The sequence below is a fragment of the Ceraceosorus guamensis genome, assembly GCF_003144195.1.
Source record: "Ceraceosorus guamensis strain MCA 4658 unplaced genomic scaffold IE81scaffold_175, whole genome shotgun sequence".
Lineage (NCBI taxonomy): Eukaryota > Fungi > Basidiomycota > Exobasidiomycetes > Ceraceosorales > Ceraceosoraceae > Ceraceosorus > Ceraceosorus guamensis.
The window spans coordinates 1-17,140 of NW_020290170.1; the positions used below are offsets into that span (position 1 = coordinate 1).

Below are 17,140 nucleotides of genomic sequence, written 5' to 3' on the forward strand. Positions count from 1 at the left end.
ACGCGCAGCTCGTATAAGCAATATGCAAGCTCACCTCTCACCTCTCACGACTTCAAAGCATTTGGTCCCCACCAGGCTCTGCCGCCATCGTGCCGCTGCTCGAGCATCAAGCCCATGGGCACCTCAAGAACCACTCACTCTGTATTCCAGCTGACCACAAATGGCATCTCTCTGCCTCTCGATCCATTTGCCCGTCACTCCATTCAAGCTCTCCAAAAACGCTCCAAACACCTTTGCAGCGAATTCCGGTGTAGGTTTGCTCAATTCCTCCGACGTCGCCGGCGTTCCCATTTCGGATAGAACGGACAAGAGTTCGGAAATGCTTAGTTGAGGGAAAGATTGCAGCGTCTCCATGCCTGCCCCACCATTGGCGCTTGCTCCCATGGCGTTCGAGGAGGCGCCCAAAGGCGTGCTCGCCCCGAAACCTTGCGATCCTCCTACGCCTAGACTGGATCCGCCTGACATGGTGAATGAAGCGTGAACAAAGTCGATGAGTCGGTCGAGGCTGGGAAAAAGTGGTGATGATGATCGTGAGCTTGCAGGACTCCTCGTCCTCACTGTAAGGATGCCCCAAAGTAGCCGCGTAAGGCTTTCGATTCTGCCAACAAGCGTGTTGAGTGTTGATCCACCCTCCCTCCCAGGCGCGGACTCGACGCCGCGGCCAAGCGGCAGGACCGCGCGTCACGCGTCGCGCCGCGCTCCGTTCTTTCATATTTACACGTGACAGAATCCAGACCGCGCGCGCCCTGGTCGTCAAGCATGCAGCAGCTTACGCGTGCGCAGCGTGTGAGGGGGCCGACCCCGCGCACGGTGCCAGTGCCGATGTGTGAGTGCCCGCCTCCGCAGCGCAAGCGTTTTTGCCACGTGGATGCATCAGGTCGAAGAAATCCAAGCTCGACTTGTCTGCGCGCCCACACACCGACCAAACCCATCGTCAACTGAGGCCAAGTACCACGACGACTTTTCATCCTCACCAACCCTATCCAACAACCCGGCGAAAGCTATTCAAGATGGTTAGTATCTTTCTCAACACAATGGTCCTGCGTGCTCGACGCGGACACGCTCAGATTTCTTGGCACAGGAGGCACGAGCGGCACGGGCTCAGGCGAAGCAGCCGTGGCAGAGCTCGATAAGAGCAAGTCTGCCAGCGTCGTGGCAGAACAATTTGAGGTTCGGAGGATGGAAACGGTGGCAGTAGCGATATGTGGGAATCGCCCGTTCAGGTCGCGGCAATGACGCTCAGCCGTCGCCAGACCAGCGTTGCATCGCAGGACTTGGCTTGACATTCGAGAGGGTGCAAAGCGGAGTTGCCTACGGCATGTAGTGTACCTGGTGGCCGTGCGAAGAATCAGGGGTGGGAGGTGGAGCGCATAGTGAACGGCGGGAAACACCGGATTGCGGTTGCGATGCTTGGAACATACTTGGTGCGAAGTCGGGCATCCGACGCTGCAGTAAACTGGACTGACGTGTAATTTGCTTTACCATTCACAGGCGAAAGGAGTCAAAGCCCACGAGCTGGCCACCAAGAACAAGGCTGAGCTGACGTCTCAGCTGGAGGAGCTGCGAGGCGAGCTTCTCAGCCTTCGCGTTCAAAAAGTTGCTGGAGCCTCTTCCAACAAGCTTGCCAAGATCAAGGGCGTCAGGAAGGGTATTGCTAGAGTTCTTACCGTCATCAACGCCAAGACTAGAGCTAGCTTGAGGGAACACTACAAGGGAAAGAAGTACTTGCCTCTTGACCTTCGCCCCAAGAAGACCCGTGCCATCCGTCGCCGTCTGACCAAGGTGAGTGATCGAAGAGCAAGGGATGGACGATGATGAGGCGCGTGTAGCACACTAGCGACGGCACGGGGGTCCGAATGCGATGGCAGGTGGGAAGCGAGTCTGCTCTGCGACGGCTGCATTCAGTCGGCGTGCGGACAACGATTTTATCATGGCTGCATCCGCATGACTGGCGGTCCGCCGAACGAGCTGCTGACGCCTGTCATCACACTTCGCGCAGCACGAGCGCACTCAAGTTACCGAGCGTCAGCACAAGAAGGACATTCACTTCAACCGTCGTCGATACGTCCTGAAGGCTTAAATGGGCAACAACTAACACGCCAGATCGTGCAGTCAACATGACTTGCCAATTAGTCAAACAAGTCGAGCGAGCAAAGGTGCTCGCTGGTCATAGGTCTGTCACCGGTCATTCTTGACACGAGCGACGCCAAAAATGTACACAACACAACCACCCCCACATGCATTCACGTTTCACTCTACCAATCTTTCACGCGAATCATATGCGACTTGCACTTGATCCCTCGCACGCTCTTGTGCGCAGAGGGCTTGCGCAAAGCGCCCCTTTTGGTCATGGTGCGGTGCGAAGCGCTCAGCCCTATCAACTTTTCTGTCCCAAAGGAAGGGACCAAGCGCGCGAAGCCTGAGGTGAGAAGCCTCCCCCCTCCCCCCTTCTCGTCCTGAGCGCGAGCCTAACTTTGATCGTAGCATAGCGGCCAGAAAATTCCGAGGGGGGGAATGCGAAGCAAGCTATTGTCGAATTTGGGTCGAATTAAGGTGATGAGAAACTCTAGACAGGAGCGCGATTGCACCTCGGATCGCAGACCTCAATCGACTCGACCCGACCTTGCACCTTTCGACTTCTGCATTGCTTCGCATGATGTTCCAGAATTCCGACTCTTGACTCGTACGGCATGGCATGTGCGCTTCATCGACTTCTTCTCAATTATTCAGGCTCGAGATTTTTGAGAGAGAGAGAAAAACAAAGACGAGCGAAGGACGTTCGCGAGAAAATCGAGCTTGTCGCATATCATTGTGAGAGTAGAGGGTGCGTTGGTACATGCTTTTGAGAACGAGTGTCTGTGCAGGACAGCCAAACACCGTGTGCGTGACATGAGTCTGTATAGATCTATCCGAGTGGACGATAGACCATAGGTGAGAGCTTGCTTGAAGTGACACAAGCTTTTCTCCAAGGTACGGTGAGCTTGATGATGATCGCTTGCGCGACGACCAGTATGAAGAGAAGACTTCCAGGACATTTAGACCTTGACTGTGGACCAAGACGAATCGTGTCAGCGGGATGTATGGAACGTGTGGCGCAACATTCCTCCGCCTCGAAGCATCGTATCGACACTCACAACCACGGCTCTTTCTTCGTCCACGGGCCTGCTCGAACTTGCGGCCAGTGGAGCGGACGTAAGGCTTCTTGTGCTTGTGGGGGCCCATGCCGAAGTGCTTGACGGCCTCACGGGCGTTCTTGGGGCCACGCAGCAAAATGGTGTTGGATCCCTTAGGAGAGCGAAGGGCCAATTGGTCCAGCGTGAGTGCCTCACCACCCGCAGCCTCGATGCGTGCCTTGGCGGTGCGCGTGAAGCGCAGAGCAGCAATGGACAGCTTGGGCAGGTCCAGAAGACGGTTGTCGTCGGTGATGGTTCCCACCACTACTACAGTCTTGGGTGCCTCGCCGGACTTGGGAACACCTCCCTGGTTGCGAGAAAGGTACACCACCCTAGAGACGGAAACTGGGGGACGGTTGATCTTGGACATAAAAAGCCTGCGCAGAACAACCTTGTTGAAGCGAGAGTCGGTGCGGCGAGCAAGGAAGCGGTAGAGCTGAGATGAAACCGAAGCAAGGGCGTGTGAGCACGCGGGATGGCTATGCAATGCATGCAATGTGGCCAGCGTTGCCTTCAATGTCCAGCTCGTGCGCAGGGATTCGCTTGTCCCCGAACCTTTCATGCTCAACAGCCAAGTGCACCCCGATATTTGCTATGCTGCCAGCCCTCTGACATCTTCAAGCCCTCTGCTCATCTTCACCACACATCTTCTCTCCTCTTCTACCGATCCCATCGACCTCCAAATATCGAGCACTCACCTTCACCAAAAGGAGGAGGTAGGGGTCCTCGCTCTTGGGCGCAGTGCGGCGCCCAGTCTTGACGTGGTGCTTGGCGATGTCGATACCCTGCGCAGGAAGGGAGCAATGGGGCGTCAGAAGTATGTTCTGAATACCGATCGCTGCCTGTGCTCGAACACGTGCTCTCCAGTAACAACAGCTCCCGGCGCTAATCCGATGTGTCTCACAGACCCTGAAGACTGCGAGCCGCATCGCCTATCCTTCCAGCACAGCTCAAGCCTATCATCTTGCGTCAGAAGGAATACCCAGCTGACGGAGAGCGGCCCCAGTAGCTCTAGCAAGGCATGCCCATCCTCGAAGCCTAGGCGCTCATAGCTCATCTCCACGAAGCCTCCCCCGAAGCGTCGTCTCGTGGCTTCGCTTGTCCCCTTGATATCCTCCGTCAATCCGACCTTCCAGGCTTAGCGACGACGCCATTCTAATGCCAGTCAATGTCGTTGAAGCATTGAGAAGGAAGGGAGCAGAAGAGGGTACTAACCATTTTGGCGAAGTTGCTGTGTGTCGGATGGGTGAGCGAGAAGAGGAGGGGAAATGCCGGGCAGCAGCTATGGTCACCTTCTCGAGAGCCGTAGCATCTCTCTTGATTTCGTTCCAGAGCTGCTGCATGAACCTGACCAAGGGTTGCGCTGCGGTGATGCCACGTGTCTGTCACAAGTGGCGTCCGCCGCGCTGCACATCTCGCACTCACGGAGACGCGCGCGGTCACGCGTTTATTCTCGAACAGAGGCTGCTCGACGCGTGAGGCGGGAGTGCCTGCCGGAAGCGGTCCACCGCGCTCCCCATGGAGCGTGGTTGCGAATCTTCGCGATCCAGTCACGCATTTCGCACAAGAGTCACCAAATACAGCCACGGACCACTCAATCACGAATGACACACAGCCTCGAATCTTCGACTGGTTGGAACATAGTCAAGACTTTGACTCTTAAGGCAAGAAGGCCACATGACCAGCTTTAGCTAGAGCGATGTCAGAATCTTGCCCACTCACCCCCATGGCGGGCATGCTTCCGAGTGGCTGTGGCTGAAGCTGAATGGAGGCCGCTCGGTCTCGAGGTGGCGCGTATCTGCTTTGCAAGCCCACCTGCTTTGCAAGAAAGACTCAAAGTGGCAACCGCGAATGCCAGGCTCAACGCCCGAGCTCGAATCTTAGCCAAAAGAGCAGACATGCTTGGTGAAGGCGCTTGCTGTCGCGAATGTCGGCACTGACACGAGCGCTAGGTCGTCCATCGCTATCCACCTCTCCAGAGACGTGATGCGGGGCGGTGGCAAGTCGGCGGCGACCAAAGTCCGACAAAGTCCAGAGCTGAAGCGGTGTTCGTGCTCGCAGCTTCCCTATACAAATCGACAAGGCAGCTGAGGTGATTGCTCACATCACCATCCATCGATCTATATGCAGCTTGCCCTCTAGTATTTGTGCTGTACAGGTCTTCATGTTCCCGTTTACAAGCCAAAGCCAACCACAGGACGCTTGACCTACCGCTTTTTCATTTTCTTCTTTCCTGCATCCCATCACGCGATGCATCTTGCCCTTCTTTGCACCTTGCCACTTGTGACGACGACCCTCGCAGCGAATCGCCAAGATGGACTTTGGCTTCGCAGAGGGCTTTTTCCAGTCCCGGAGCACAGTGTAGGTCATTTGGCGGATCAAGCGCTCAGTCGGGAATCACTCGCTCAGCACGATTGGTCAGGTCTTTCTCCAAGTCACGGTCAACTTCCGCTTCACGATCTCAGCGGAGCAGCCCATTCACTGCACGATTCGACACATCGAGCCGCTCCCCTCCCGCATTCACCGCTCCACCCACCGGGCGATGCTTCGAGCCCGCGTGTCGGGTCGCGCTTTGATGAGGATGACTTCGTCAACTCCTTACTGCGATCACCTTCCCGGCCCAATACACCTGCGCACTCGAGCCATGATCACGGTGGAAACTATGTGCCGGCTTCTCCATCGGCGCCCAGCCCAGCAGGATCAGCAGGTCCGCATCACTCAGCCAACCAGCATCATCTCGATGACGACTTTGTCAACTCGCTTTGGGCAGAACCCTCAGATCACCAACACAGTCTGGGATCTGTTTCGCCAGCGAGCTCTAACAATCTACACTCACCAAGTCCCTCCACTTCTAATGCCGGTTTGTCCACCGCGACCGTGCACAGTGGCGGCTCTGCTGAGCACAGTAGCGAGAACACATCTTCAGCTCAGCCAATTGAGAACGAAAGCCCGACTTTCGAAGAAGGCAAACATGCCAACATGCAAAATTGGTCAGAAGTGCCAGTGCCACGACGGCTCTTGTCTGCTGAAGCAGGTAGCCTCCGCACGCGTGAACGACGGTTGCGTGAAGCGGAAGTGGCTGGAGCACCTCCACAGGAGATTGCGAGGCTCAAGTCACTCGTTTCAGAGGCCTGGTACGCATTACCGAAGAAGCGGCGCCAAAAGGCGCCCTTCGAGCCCGAAGCCTATGCTTCGAAGCGATTAGACCACTTGATCCACCAACGAGAAAAGGTAGCTCCAGAGCACGCCGAACAGCTGGAAGCTGCTATTGCAGAAAAGTCCGCTGCTGCGAAGCTTCCCGAAATTCCCAAAGATATCGAACATTTTAGAGTCATGAAGGGGTACAAGGCCCGGCCTGTGAGACCGCCACGCGTTCCTGAATCCCTCCAGCAACCAAAGGCGAGCGAACCCGAACTGGGTGATCCAAAAGCTCCTTCAGCAAGTCCACACACAATCACATCCAGGGGAGCGCCCCCCGCCAAGGTTCGTCCTTACGAAACCTCGAACGGTATAGATGGAAAAAGTATGCTTTCCCTGCTGAGGGAGAAGACGAAACGGAAGAGCGAGCGTGCAGATACGTCTGAGGTCGAGGCAAAGATCGCAGCTCTTGCGAGGCAAAGGGATCTTCCCGTGCCGACTTCGAAGTCCATGTATTACTACCGGCTAGAAAGGCACGTTGATGGAAACGAAGCTTTGCACAAAGACATAGAAGCAGGTGCCTTATCACCGCGCACAGCAGGACTCACAAGGTCTTCCTTCGATGTCTTGTTTCGTCAAAAACAGAGAACGTCGAATCCCGAAGATCTGGCACGCATTTCAAATGCTCTCGACGCCAAGGCCAGGTCACAAGGTCTCCCAAGGACACCTCCCTCAGAGTCCGCTTGGCGCATGCAGTTGACAAGAATGGCTCGCGCCAAAAGTCGAGGCAAAGAAGTTAGACCGTACCGACACTCGGGCATCAATCCCTTGTTCAAGCAGCGGAAAATTGCCTTCGATGCAGGTCAGGATACTTCACATATCGATTCGCGCATCTCAACGTTAGCTCACGAAATGGGCCTCACTAGAAGCGAGCCTGGATCGGCTCCCCGCGTGACGATTCAGAAGCACAGACAGCTTCAAGCATTGTCGAATGCAAACTCTGCTACCAACACCAAAACGTGACAGTGTCCTCAGCAACGCTGCTGCTTCCACGAACGTTCTCGTTGTACAAGCCGCTTTCAAGAGGACCCTTGCGAATTGGATGCGGTCCCATGTACAGATTCGACTCCACTCAAGCTCACAAGAAATCCATCGAGGAGTGATCATCTTGGAACGGCTCGTTGCCGGGTCTTTCGTCTCACAGCGAGGATCACGCAGGTCTGCGACATGCAGTAGGAAATCTCGGCAGGCCTTCAACAACGAGGGCACACGACGCCACCAAGAGATCTCCGCTGACATGACCATGGCAAAGCTGATCACGCGGATGAAGTTGGCCTCTGAAGCAACGTGCACGTTTGCCACCCATCTCTCTACCCACAAGTGTGGGGACGGCGGGGCGTCGCATGCTCATTCGCGGGCCTGGTTGAATCCCGCAGCGCAACGGGAACTGACGCTCGCGCATTGCCTGATGAAAGGCGCCCGCGGCTACGCCATTTGCCACTTTGCACCTTCTTTGGCGTAGCTTTTGACCAAGTCCCGCAGCTCTGACCTAGCTTGCAAAGAGAGACATTTTGACCCGACCTGCAAACGCGTCGGCGACGGCGACGGCGACGGCTCATGCGCACCGTTGATCAAATTCGAGGATGCCCCGCCGCAATCGAGAGGATGGGAGGTAAGTGAAGTAACGATGTGCAGCCTTCTTGGTACGTGTAGCCGAAAGATTTCCATCACGCGGAAGGAATTTCGGCACGCGTCAGCCAGATCTTGATACTGACGCCGATGCTGGAACTCGTCAGAGAGTGTCTGGACGCAAGTCTATTGAATGGCACATTTTGCTGCATGCCACACTCGTCAGTCATCTCTGTCGGCCTGCGCAGACCTGCTCAGGCGCACCAGCCGTGTGGAGCAAGGGACCGCTGTCTGACGGTGACGTAGACCCCGCATGCTCCTGTATCAACTTTGAGTATCCGTCCCTTTGGGTTCGACATTCTGGACGTTTAACTCTTTACCTGCAAGCAAGGATCGCAGTCGGTAGACGAACATCATTCACCATGTGCGTCCCCGCCTGCATCCCCGTCGGTCCTTTCCACGCGTCGGCCCGATCGCCTTCATTGCCTGGCGTCAGTGTTTGGCGTAGCTGCGGCAGGCGTGCGGGTCTCGAAAAAGAGCCGCTAGCTGTCATCCGGGAGGTCCAACTGGCTGCTTACGTCATCCCATTATCTTCCATGGTTGCTTGTCCAATCGACCTTGAGTGTCTGCCGACTGTCCGAGATGCGGACCGGCATCGGATTCGCCAACGGAAGGCTGAAGAAGGCGTTGCTCCACGCCCTCTGCTCCGATGTCCAGATCAATGACTCACCAGGCTGACATCCACTCCAGAGTGCTTGCACGAAGATAGGGACTCACCATGCACATCCCCAGCATTTGGAATGGGGCGCTCCGAGTCAAGCTGAATAGTCGCCGATCAACGTGCCCGCATAGAAGAGGAGATATGCGGGAGCGTCAATGTACGTCTAATGCGGGGACGGTGGCGTAAGGTATCACTGCAGTCAGACTTCGATGGATAATGATTCAAAGTGCTTCTATACATAAGGAGCGATCTTGAAGTGTGGCGCAGATTGTGTCATTGTTCGCAATGCGTCCAACTTGCCCTCGATCAATCTTTGGCGTCACGCAGTCACGAGTGCCAATAGTTCCCGACCAACAGAGCTGCCGGTCAGCCGTCTCCTGAGCGGATTCTGCCTTTCATTCTGCCTCGTCAAGGCTCCTCAAAACGAACCATCTAAGCATCTTTTAGACGGTCCTCCACAGATCTGCTGGCCAGTCCTCTGTTGAGCCTCGAAAAGATGTTGTTCCCTCAGCTTTTCGTCGTTTTTCTTTGCGTCACATGGGCCTTTGCAGGCAATTCACCTACTCCGTCTCTTCAGCGTCGCGGTCTCTCGGGAAGCTCAGTCTCCGCAGCGCTCGAGGAATTAGCTGGGACGAGACGAGTCGCGCAGGCTGCTGAGAGATCGAGTCCCAGCACGGCACGACTCGGCTCTTCTGGTCATCCAACGGGTCACGGCTCCGCGCCGACGAGTCCGCAATTTGGTCACGAATTCAACGAGCACGACCAGCATTTGCTTTCTTCATTCCTTCATAGTCCTCAGCGGAGTGGCAGTCATGTCGCCAGCCACACTCCGCCATCATCACCACTACAACAACTCACTGCAGAAGACCAGGAGTTTCTTCGCTCGGTCCTTCATCCCGAAAGTCCCAGTTCGAGCCAACGCGGAACTAGTGGGAAAGGCGACCGCCATGACACGAGCACCTCTGCCAATTCTGCCCACAGTGAACCTTCCGTCTCGACGAGCCTGACCCCAGAAAGCTCGACGGCACTTCTTGAACATCATTGGTCTGAGGAGGATGCAAATCTCATACATTCTCTTTTACACGATTCTCCACGAAGCCCGAGCCCGGCGCGCGCCAACGCTAAAACGCAGCCTGCAAGCGGGCGTGCTGAACCGTCGACCACGCGAAGCATTTTGAGGGAGGTCCCCAAAGGATTGCCCCGCGGCAAGCTCGACAAGTCTAACCCGTCATATTGGACGCTTCCGAAGGATCGTACAGTTAGCATAAGTACAGCTTACAACCGTCTGAAAGAAGGTCGTGCACTGCGCATGTCCGAAGACGTGTTGCGACCATGGCAAGAATTGGTCAACGAGTCGCGAGTCCCTAATCCCAAGCGCAGACGACCCGAAGATATGACGAACATTCCACCCGGCCAATATAGCCGCTATGCTTTGTCGACCTTGCTGGCAGAGAAGCCCAGGGTATCAGAGGCCAATCTGCCTGCGATCGAACGAATAATTGCGCAAAAGGCAACGAAGGAGGGCTTCGAAGAGGTTCCACAGACTTTGAAAGAATGGCAGGCGGCGAGGGAAAAGATGGGGGTTCCCAAGAGGGCTCCACAAAGGAAGTATGTGGAGGGGCCTCCTGCGCTTCACACTCTCCTTGCACGCAAAAAGCAATTGCAAGCCGCGGGACAAGACGTTTCTGACATTGATGCGCAGATTCTCGCTACGGCGAAGAAATACGATCCCGACGCAACCTTGCCTACAAGCGCGAACAAGTTTTTTGTAGGCTTGCGCAACAAACAGATCTTCGGAAGGCCCTCCAAAGCTGCCAAGCTTCCTCCGCTCGTCAAACCCCAAGTGATGAGGCAAAAACCAAGCGAGGAGGTCGAGCAGCTCGCAAGGCAGCCGATGCAAACCCTCTACAAGCAAAGAGCCGCCGCCAAGCAACAGCAGCAGGATACGAGTGTCATCGAGGCTGCCTTGGTGCGCAAAGCAAATTTGGAAGGACTGGCAGAAGCGCCCGCTGATATCGAAACTTACTACGCGTGGAAGAGGAAGGTGCGGCAGCATATCCGACCAGTCGACTACTCAAAGCGTTCAGTATTGAAACTTTACACCGATAGGGACGTGCTGAGGGCTACTGGCAGGGATACGACAGCTGTAGATGCGGCGATCAAGAAGCTGACTGAGGGAAAGAGCAGTGGTAGCGGGGCTCCCAGTGTCGGCCCAAGTTCAGCACCGTGAGGCAGGAAAGCCTGCGCTTGCATTCAGGAGCAACAGCATGTGTTGGAACGTTGGACAAATAGAAGGCTAGGGGGATAATAGGCCACTGAGATGGAGTGCGAAATTGTCGAGATTGCACATGCGACCCGCCGTCAAGTCTAAGGATCAAGCAACTGAACTTGAGTCTCAAGCACACGAAGATCAAGCATCTGCCCTTCGTAGCCTCTTCCTTCTGCGGTTGGCCGGCATCGCTCCTGAAGTGGATAGACCAGTCCTTATTTTAAATGGTACTGTCTCGAAACTTGGTCTACTCGGCTGCAGGTCCCAAAGCATCCACAAAGTCCAATTAGCGTGGGCAGCACACAAGCACGCATCAAGCACAGTCACCCGTGCGTCAAGCCAAGAGCAAGTGTATTACGCCGCCTTGTCCAACAGCTCCAATCCGCGCACAACTGGCCATGAGCGGTTGCCGAAGCCGCGTAGGTTGAAGGCAGATGTCTTTTCTTGCTCTTCTGTATTAGTCGCTGCAAGAAGCGAAGGCAAGGGATGCTGGTCATCAGTAAGTCGGGGCTCACTTTGCGCCCTGCCGGCCTCGCGCCACTCACAGGCTCGGACGACTAGCGCAAAAGTATGATCACCACTTTGCGCTGGCAAGACGAGAGCCGCGGACCACAGGGTCCAACCCCAGGTTGCGCCACCCAGTTCGCGCGGCGCTGCTGGACTTGTTTCGCTATCGCATCGCTGCCACTCGCTTGCTGGTCGAGCAGCGGCAGCATCTCTAATCTCCTCTATCGTGGAAGCTGGGTCATCTGGCACGGCCAGCATCTCCACACGATTGATCGGTCGACCTGCAGGAAGGCGGTCCCGATCAGCGAAGGTCATTGTCAGGCTCAACATCATCTTTACTCACCTCCTGTCGGGACGGCGTATCCTCGCGCAACGATACCAGAAGTCACACGATCACGATCATTTGGACTCGCAATAGCGGAGCCAACTCCCAGTCTCATGATAGGCTCAGCAGCGCTGAGGAGCTTTTCGCGCTGCTCATCCGCAGCTTGTACATCACCATGGGGCGGTAAAATGATCTTGTAATCGTCCTCCATAGGTTCCGCATCGCTAGGCAAGTTGGAGATGCGCAATTCAGAGACCCACTTTACCCACCTAGCGCCGATCTTGCCTGGCAGCACTGCCCGAGGACCGTGTGGGCGAGGCAGCGGCGCACCGTTCGCTGCGTGAGCCAATAGTGCCGGACAGTCGTGCGAGAGGATCTCGTTGAGTGGTAGTGAAGCTGCAAATGCGCCTCCTTCATCCGATTGCGCCGAGATGATGTGCAAATGCAAGTCGCGCGCCCACTCTGTCGAAGCGATGGCTTCGGCCGGAAGCAATTCGAGCAAGATGGAACGCAGAGGCGTACCTGGACGCGTGCGGCCCCCAAGTTCAGAAGTGATCAGTGTGGGATCACCACAGGTCATATCCAACCAAGCAACTTGGTGATCGCACGCACCTTGCCACTCCACGTTGCAAATGGTGCCGGGACCCCATTGCAGCCCTTCAGATTTGGCCTCATCCAAGCTCATCTCGCTACGACGGTTGCCTGCGCATTCGAGCACCGCCACGAGCGTCTTTTCCTCTTCTGCAAAGTCGTCCAGCTCAAATGTGCGATTGGCAACGGCAAAAGGCAGCAGCTTGGCAGCGCATGAAAAGCTGATGCGCTTAGGCACCGCCTCTTGTGAAAGTAGCTCGCCGTGGTTGCGGTGAAATGCGTGCTCGATGGGCGTGATGAGGTGCTGGCAGAGGACTTGCAACGTCGTTTCCGCATTCAGCGGCTGCAAGGATGGATGTCAGAGACAAGGCGCCAAGTCAGCGAGGATGTCGAACGAAGAACAAGCTCCTCTGAATGCTTCCGATGCAAGCTCACGCTGTGTTGGTGAAAGATCAATGATTCCGACATGATTTCGTGGCGAGCCAATCTCTATTTCCGAGGTAATCTGACCTTTTTTCTTTTTGGCCAATTTTTCGTCATTGGCGCAGGCAACGAGCTCGACTGTTGAGATCGCCGGCCCTTCAACCTCTCTCAAAATCCCCGCTCCACTACTCAAAGACTGTTCCGGCTTCGCAAAGGGCTACGCGTGTGCAAAAGTCATGCGGACCGTCCTGAAGTTGACAGTCTTGAGGGAATACTGATGAGTCAATGATCTCGAGGACCTACAGCAAGTTTGCCGTCAAGAGTTCCTCGGAGGACCAACCCCCTCCACATATCGGTCATGTCATACATGTACATGCTTGATGATACCGACAGAGCGCTCGTTCGTGATCAAAATTGAGCATCACGTGACACCTCAGTGCGTGGGAGTCCTGAGGTTATTTCTCTCGATCCGGCGGCGGTGGGATCAACGATTATTTGAATTCTTGGTTCGTGATTCTTGACTCAGACTCTTGACGGTAGGTACCTACTTGATTGAGATTCACGCACGACTGCCTGACCCTTCTCAAGCTCGCGTAATCGATCAGCAAGATCTTTCGCCTCGATCACAACCTATCACAACAGCATTAGAGTGCCATCCATCGCCTCTGACCTACGACTACTCACGACCGGGGCTAGCTTCCGAAAGGCCTCGCGCCGCAATCCAGCAAGATGCCCTTCAAGCCTATCAGCAGTCCTCCATTCACCATCACTCCAGCCGAGCACGAGACGCATCAACAATCCACACCTTCATCTTTCGGAGAGGTGCACGTCAGACCTCCAGTACTGAGGACGTATCTCGAAAATGTCAGGTGCAGGATCAAGCCTGCTCCTACGGACTTACACGCTACCGCCGGCGACACCTACGAGCAGGTCGGCACGCTTTGGGTCACAGACGAGTGAGTGCTTGCTGAGTGATTCGCTCGACGTCTCTGCGCTCATCATACTTTCACTCTATGGCAGATCCCTCTCCTTCCTGACCGCTTCCTCTATCGGTTGGACGCTCGACTACCCCACCTTGTCGCTGCATGCCGTCTCACGCACTCTGCCTGATGGATTTCAGAGCGACGAGAGCGAAGAGGCAGGATGTGTATACTGTCAGACGGACGACGGTCTAGACGAGCAAGACGATGCGGAAGGCGAAGAGGAAGAAGGTCTGCGCGAAATGTGGTTGTTGCCACCTGACCAGTCTCAGCGTGGGTGTACAGTCTCGTCAGGCGACACGGAGATCATCCGCTCACCCTCATCTGTCCTTCTTGATCTCACAGTCGAGCCACTCTTCGCAAGCCTGTCACGCGCTGCATCACTGCATCCATCAGTCCTCGATGGAGGCGAAAGCTCGCATCCGTTTGCTTCGCTGGGCGCTTTCGGCACAGGATTGGCAAATGGTGGAGATTCTAGCGATTTTGACGACGCAGAGGAGGAGGAGGAAGATGGCGGCGTTGAGCTCAACGATGGCGGAAGAGTGAGGACGAATGCTCGTTATCGTCCTTACTGAAATGCGATGAATCACCTAGCTGAGCAAATCGAGCATTTGTTGTGTCTCTTGCCCCTCAGAGGACACTCGAACGGTTGAATGCGCTCTTGGAAGGTGATCAGGCAGACCCTGAGACGAATCGCGCGACTCGCAATCAAGCATCCACCAGCAAAACAGTCTTGCCGACCAATTCTCTCAATTTGACTGGCCTGCCAGAAGTTTTCTTCCAAGAGCCATCGCTAGTGAGCGGACTGTTGGATCTTCTCCATGTATGCGGTTCTCTGGCTTCTTGGCACCCTCTGCCGTCATTCGAAAGAGCAATCGTGGTTTTCGAAGAGTCTGCGGGTGCTGCTCGAGCGAAAGACGTTGTTGACGGTCTGGTGCTGCAATTCGAGCAAGATGGCAAAGAGGCCGATGCGAACGTGGATGCCGAGCGCTTGTTCGCGAGGCGTACAAAAGGCGTGTGAGTACAGAGACTTATTCTCTCTTCTTTTTTGCGCTCTGCGACCCAGAGGCAGCCAATCTTATGCTTTCTTACGCCTTGCGCGGACAGGCCTGCCATCAGGGCCTACTTTGGACCTCAGACACCCCTGTCTTACGAAGAAGCTTCCAAGCATCTAGGCGTGCCCATGACGGATCGCAACTTTCTCATCTCTCCACCAGGCTCGCCACCGGTAGGATGGGAGCCGATCGTGGAGGATCCACCGAATAGGGATACATTGGCCGATGATCTGATCCGAGCTTTGGGGGCGTTGAGGGACTCGGGCGCCAATGTTGCTCAGGGCGGCACGAGCGAGATGGTCGAAGGGCAAGGTGATGCTGAAAGTGTGTTGACCACGACGGTCTTGGAACCTAGCAAAGCTCCTGCACCTCCCAGGCATCCACTGGCTCCGCACAATGCAGCTATGCAAGGCGATGAGCATGGCATCATCTCGGTTCCCGGAGTAGTGGTGGAAGAGGTGCATTCGAGACCTAGTCCAAATGGCCAAGGAACTCCCTCGACGGCTCATCCTCATAGCATCACGAGCGTCAAGGCCACAATCGAAAGTATGAAAGGTAGCCCTTCTCCGGGTCTAGGGGGCGCACTGGCTGCCGGAGGAGGAGGAGGAGGAGCGCGCATCACACCCACCGGCAGACCGCCCCTTGCGCGCGATGAGTAAGGGCACACGACACCGAGACGAGACACTAAAGCACAGCTATCATCAATGGGACACTTTCGCATTTTCCAAATTCACATTTATCGCGACGGCCGAGAAGTTGGCGAGGCTCGTCGAGCTTCGTCGGCCGCATCGACATCCGAGCCAGCTTCGAAATCTTCCGCGGGAAGAGGCTCGTAGGGTGAGGAGGAGGAGGATGGGGCATAGGGCCGAATGTGCTGGGAGCCGAACAAGTTTCCACGATCTGCGTCTGACAGATCAACTCCTGCCATCTGTGGTGGGCGAGCGAGATGTGAAATCGGAGTGATCAGCTGCATAGTGTAATGTGGGGGAGAAAGCGGGCCAGCATTGTCCCTCGAGATGCCGATCGCGATTGCGATTGCGAGTGCGATTGTAATCGTGATTGCTCACCTCGGGCAACATGAACCAGGTGAAAAGCCAAGATGCTGCAGCGACGGTCGAGTAGATCCAGAATGTGCCGGCGGCAGAGATGGCTTTTTTGAGAGGTAGGAAGAAGAGGGTGGGGGGGAAAGAAGGGAGTTCAGACCGAGTTTGGAGCTTTGAGCAGGGAATCGCCAGAACATGTCCTAACCTTCCCGCTCACCTTTGACTAGATCAAGGTACGTAGCCGCTACGATCAGATTGGCGCACCAATTGGTCGCAGTAGCCAGACCTCCGCCGATCTGCGCCGGGCGGTTGTCAAAAGATGGGAGGGGGCAACAAATTGCGGGGACAGATCGGACGTCAGCGGAAAGCCCTCTGAGCGTAAATCGCAAAGCGTCTGAATTTTTGTGCATCTTTCTCTTCTCACACTCCTGAACTTGGTAGGAAAGACCTCGGATTGTACGAGCCACTGGATGCGCAGAAAAGTTGGCCGCGAAAGAGGATCGACAAAAAGGGCGGGGAGCGAAGAGGTGAGCTTTTGTTGGGGAAACAGCTTGCATAGCCTAGAGGATATGCGCATCGCATCACACCCACGGGAATGATGCCGAGACCTGCAGCAAAGGAGGTGGGAGGGAGAGGGGGCAGGTAGAGCGGATGAGAATGGCAAGGATACGAAGGTGAGCGGATTGGGGGGGATGTGTCTGGACGGAGAGCTTGAGTGCTCTACGATGCCTCACCGAGCGCGTAGCAAAAGATGAACAGCGTCATCTAGGTGGAATGTTTGATGAGCTTAGAAAGGATGATGAGGTGCGCAAAGGGTGCGCCCTTCGCGACTCACAGCTGCCAAGCTGGTATAAGCCCAGGCACCAGGTGATTCTTGATCTCGAGCGTTCTGATTTCGTCCATGGAGCAGGGATGCAACGGAGCTCTCGCTGTAGCTGACTCCCATCATCGTGCCCTTCGACACATCCCTCCCATCCGTCACATCGCCCAATCGTATCCTTCCAATCGAGAGAGCGAGCGCAGCGAGCGCTACCGAACAAGCAGCCGTAGCGCCCAACAATAATCTTCTCCTGCCCAATCGATCCACCAATCTCAAGGCTATCAACGTGCCCACGAAATTGGCAAGCGCTACGCCCAACGCTGCTAGATTCGGATTGGCGACGAATCCGCACATTTGTAGCAAGCGAGAGGAAAAGTATAGACTTTTGCCAAGGAAGGGGTGGGGGGCGAGCGAGCGGGGCGCGAATGACGGTTCGCGAGAGGACAAAGACACGAAGGAAGCGGGG

The 17,140-nt window shown here is 55.6% G+C and overlaps 8 protein-coding genes across 8 annotated transcripts; 4 read left to right on the plus strand and 4 right to left on the minus strand.

Annotated features, from left to right (window-relative positions):
* Positions 1-123: 123 nt before the first annotated feature.
* Positions 124-465, minus strand: IE81DRAFT_350688 (hypothetical protein; the record flags this gene model as incomplete). Its single annotated transcript, XM_025516586.1, has 1 exon — positions 124-465. One exon carries the CDS (start codon positions 463-465, stop codon positions 124-126), a length of 342 nt encoding a protein of 113 aa, XP_025366017.1.
* A 451-nt stretch (positions 466-916) lies between these two features.
* Positions 917-2,260, plus strand: IE81DRAFT_327071 (ribosomal protein L29). The gene is made up of 3 exons (XM_025515000.1): positions 917-1,013; positions 1,492-1,782; positions 2,000-2,260. The coding sequence occupies exons 1-3, from the start codon at positions 1,011-1,013 to the stop codon at positions 2,078-2,080; spliced, it is 375 nt and encodes a 124-aa protein (XP_025366018.1). The 5' UTR covers positions 917-1,010; the 3' UTR covers positions 2,081-2,260.
* A 435-nt stretch (positions 2,261-2,695) lies between these two features.
* On the minus strand, positions 2,696-4,419 carry IE81DRAFT_327073 (large subunit ribosomal protein L18e). Its single transcript, XM_025515001.1, has 4 exons — positions 4,389-4,419; positions 3,872-3,958; positions 3,135-3,609; positions 2,696-3,046 (listed from the first exon to the last, which is right to left on the minus strand). Exons 1-4 carry the CDS (start codon positions 4,389-4,391, stop codon positions 3,036-3,038), a joined length of 576 nt encoding a protein of 191 aa, XP_025366019.1. The 5' UTR covers positions 4,392-4,419; the 3' UTR covers positions 2,696-3,035.
* An 829-nt stretch (positions 4,420-5,248) lies between these two features.
* IE81DRAFT_69491 (hypothetical protein) lies at positions 5,249-7,428 on the plus strand. The gene has a single exon (XM_025517546.1). The coding sequence runs from the start codon at positions 5,424-5,426 to the stop codon at positions 7,332-7,334; it is 1,911 nt and encodes a 636-aa protein (XP_025366020.1). The 5' UTR covers positions 5,249-5,423; the 3' UTR covers positions 7,335-7,428.
* Positions 7,429-8,911: 1,483 nt separating this feature from the next.
* On the plus strand, positions 8,912-11,291 carry IE81DRAFT_69522 (hypothetical protein). The gene has a single exon (XM_025517547.1). The coding sequence runs from the start codon at positions 9,158-9,160 to the stop codon at positions 10,889-10,891; it is 1,734 nt and encodes a 577-aa protein (XP_025366021.1). The 5' UTR covers positions 8,912-9,157; the 3' UTR covers positions 10,892-11,291.
* Positions 11,285-12,821, minus strand: IE81DRAFT_350693 (molybdopterin binding oxidoreductase; the record flags this gene model as incomplete). Its single annotated transcript, XM_025516587.1, has 5 exons — positions 11,285-11,394; positions 11,476-11,718; positions 11,781-12,284; positions 12,375-12,696; positions 12,789-12,821. 5 exons carry the CDS (start codon positions 12,819-12,821, stop codon positions 11,285-11,287), a joined length of 1,212 nt encoding a protein of 403 aa, XP_025366022.1.
* A 484-nt stretch (positions 12,822-13,305) lies between these two features.
* On the plus strand, positions 13,306-15,618 carry IE81DRAFT_327077 (Calcipressin-domain-containing protein). The gene is made up of 5 exons (XM_025515002.1): positions 13,306-13,732; positions 13,797-14,029; positions 14,102-14,298; positions 14,391-14,773; positions 14,864-15,618. Exons 1-5 carry the CDS (start codon positions 13,506-13,508, stop codon positions 15,468-15,470), a joined length of 1,647 nt encoding a protein of 548 aa, XP_025366023.1. The 5' UTR covers positions 13,306-13,505; the 3' UTR covers positions 15,471-15,618.
* On the minus strand, positions 15,522-16,635 carry IE81DRAFT_327078 (hypothetical protein). Its single transcript, XM_025515003.1, has 6 exons — positions 16,589-16,635; positions 16,446-16,462; positions 16,279-16,320; positions 16,072-16,150; positions 15,879-15,961; positions 15,522-15,739 (listed from the first exon to the last, which is right to left on the minus strand). The coding sequence occupies exons 1-6, from the start codon at positions 16,617-16,619 to the stop codon at positions 15,548-15,550; spliced, it is 444 nt and encodes a 147-aa protein (XP_025366024.1). The 5' UTR covers positions 16,620-16,635; the 3' UTR covers positions 15,522-15,547.
* Positions 16,636-17,140: the final 505 nt, after the last annotated feature.

Bases quoted from the DNA above. Each gene is read 5' to 3' on its own strand.
- IE81DRAFT_327071 (XM_025515000.1), top strand. The intron at 1,783-1,999 runs GTGAGTGATCGA...CACTTCGCGCAG, and splicing joins TCCGTCGCCGTCTGACCAAG to CACGAGCGCACTCAAGTTAC.
- IE81DRAFT_327073 (XM_025515001.1), bottom strand. The intron at 3,610-3,871 runs GTGAGTGCTCGA...GTTTCATCTCAG, and splicing joins ACCTCCTCCTTTTGGTGAAG to CTCTACCGCTTCCTTGCTCG.
- IE81DRAFT_69491 (XM_025517546.1), top strand. From the start codon at position 5,424: ATGCATCTTGCCCTTCTTTGCACCTTGCCACTTGTGACGACGACCCTC.
- IE81DRAFT_69522 (XM_025517547.1), top strand. From the start codon at position 9,158: ATGTTGTTCCCTCAGCTTTTCGTCGTTTTTCTTTGCGTCACATGGGCC.
- IE81DRAFT_327077 (XM_025515002.1), top strand. From the start codon at position 13,506: ATGCCCTTCAAGCCTATCAGCAGTCCTCCATTCACCATCACTCCAGCC. The intron at 14,030-14,101 runs GTGGGTGTACAG...TTGATCTCACAG, and splicing joins GCCACCTGACCAGTCTCAGC to TCGAGCCACTCTTCGCAAGC. The intron at 14,774-14,863 runs GTGAGTACAGAG...TTGCGCGGACAG, and splicing joins GCGAGGCGTACAAAAGGCGT to GCCTGCCATCAGGGCCTACT.
- IE81DRAFT_327078 (XM_025515003.1), bottom strand. From the start codon at position 16,619: ATGACGCTGTTCATCTTTTGCTACGCGCTCG. The intron at 15,962-16,071 runs GTGAGCGGGAAG...CTCTCAAAAAAG, and splicing joins GTACCTTGATCTAGTCAAAG to CCATCTCTGCCGCCGGCACA. The intron at 15,740-15,878 runs GTGAGCAATCAC...CGCCCACCACAG, and splicing joins CCTGGTTCATGTTGCCCGAG to ATGGCAGGAGTTGATCTGTC.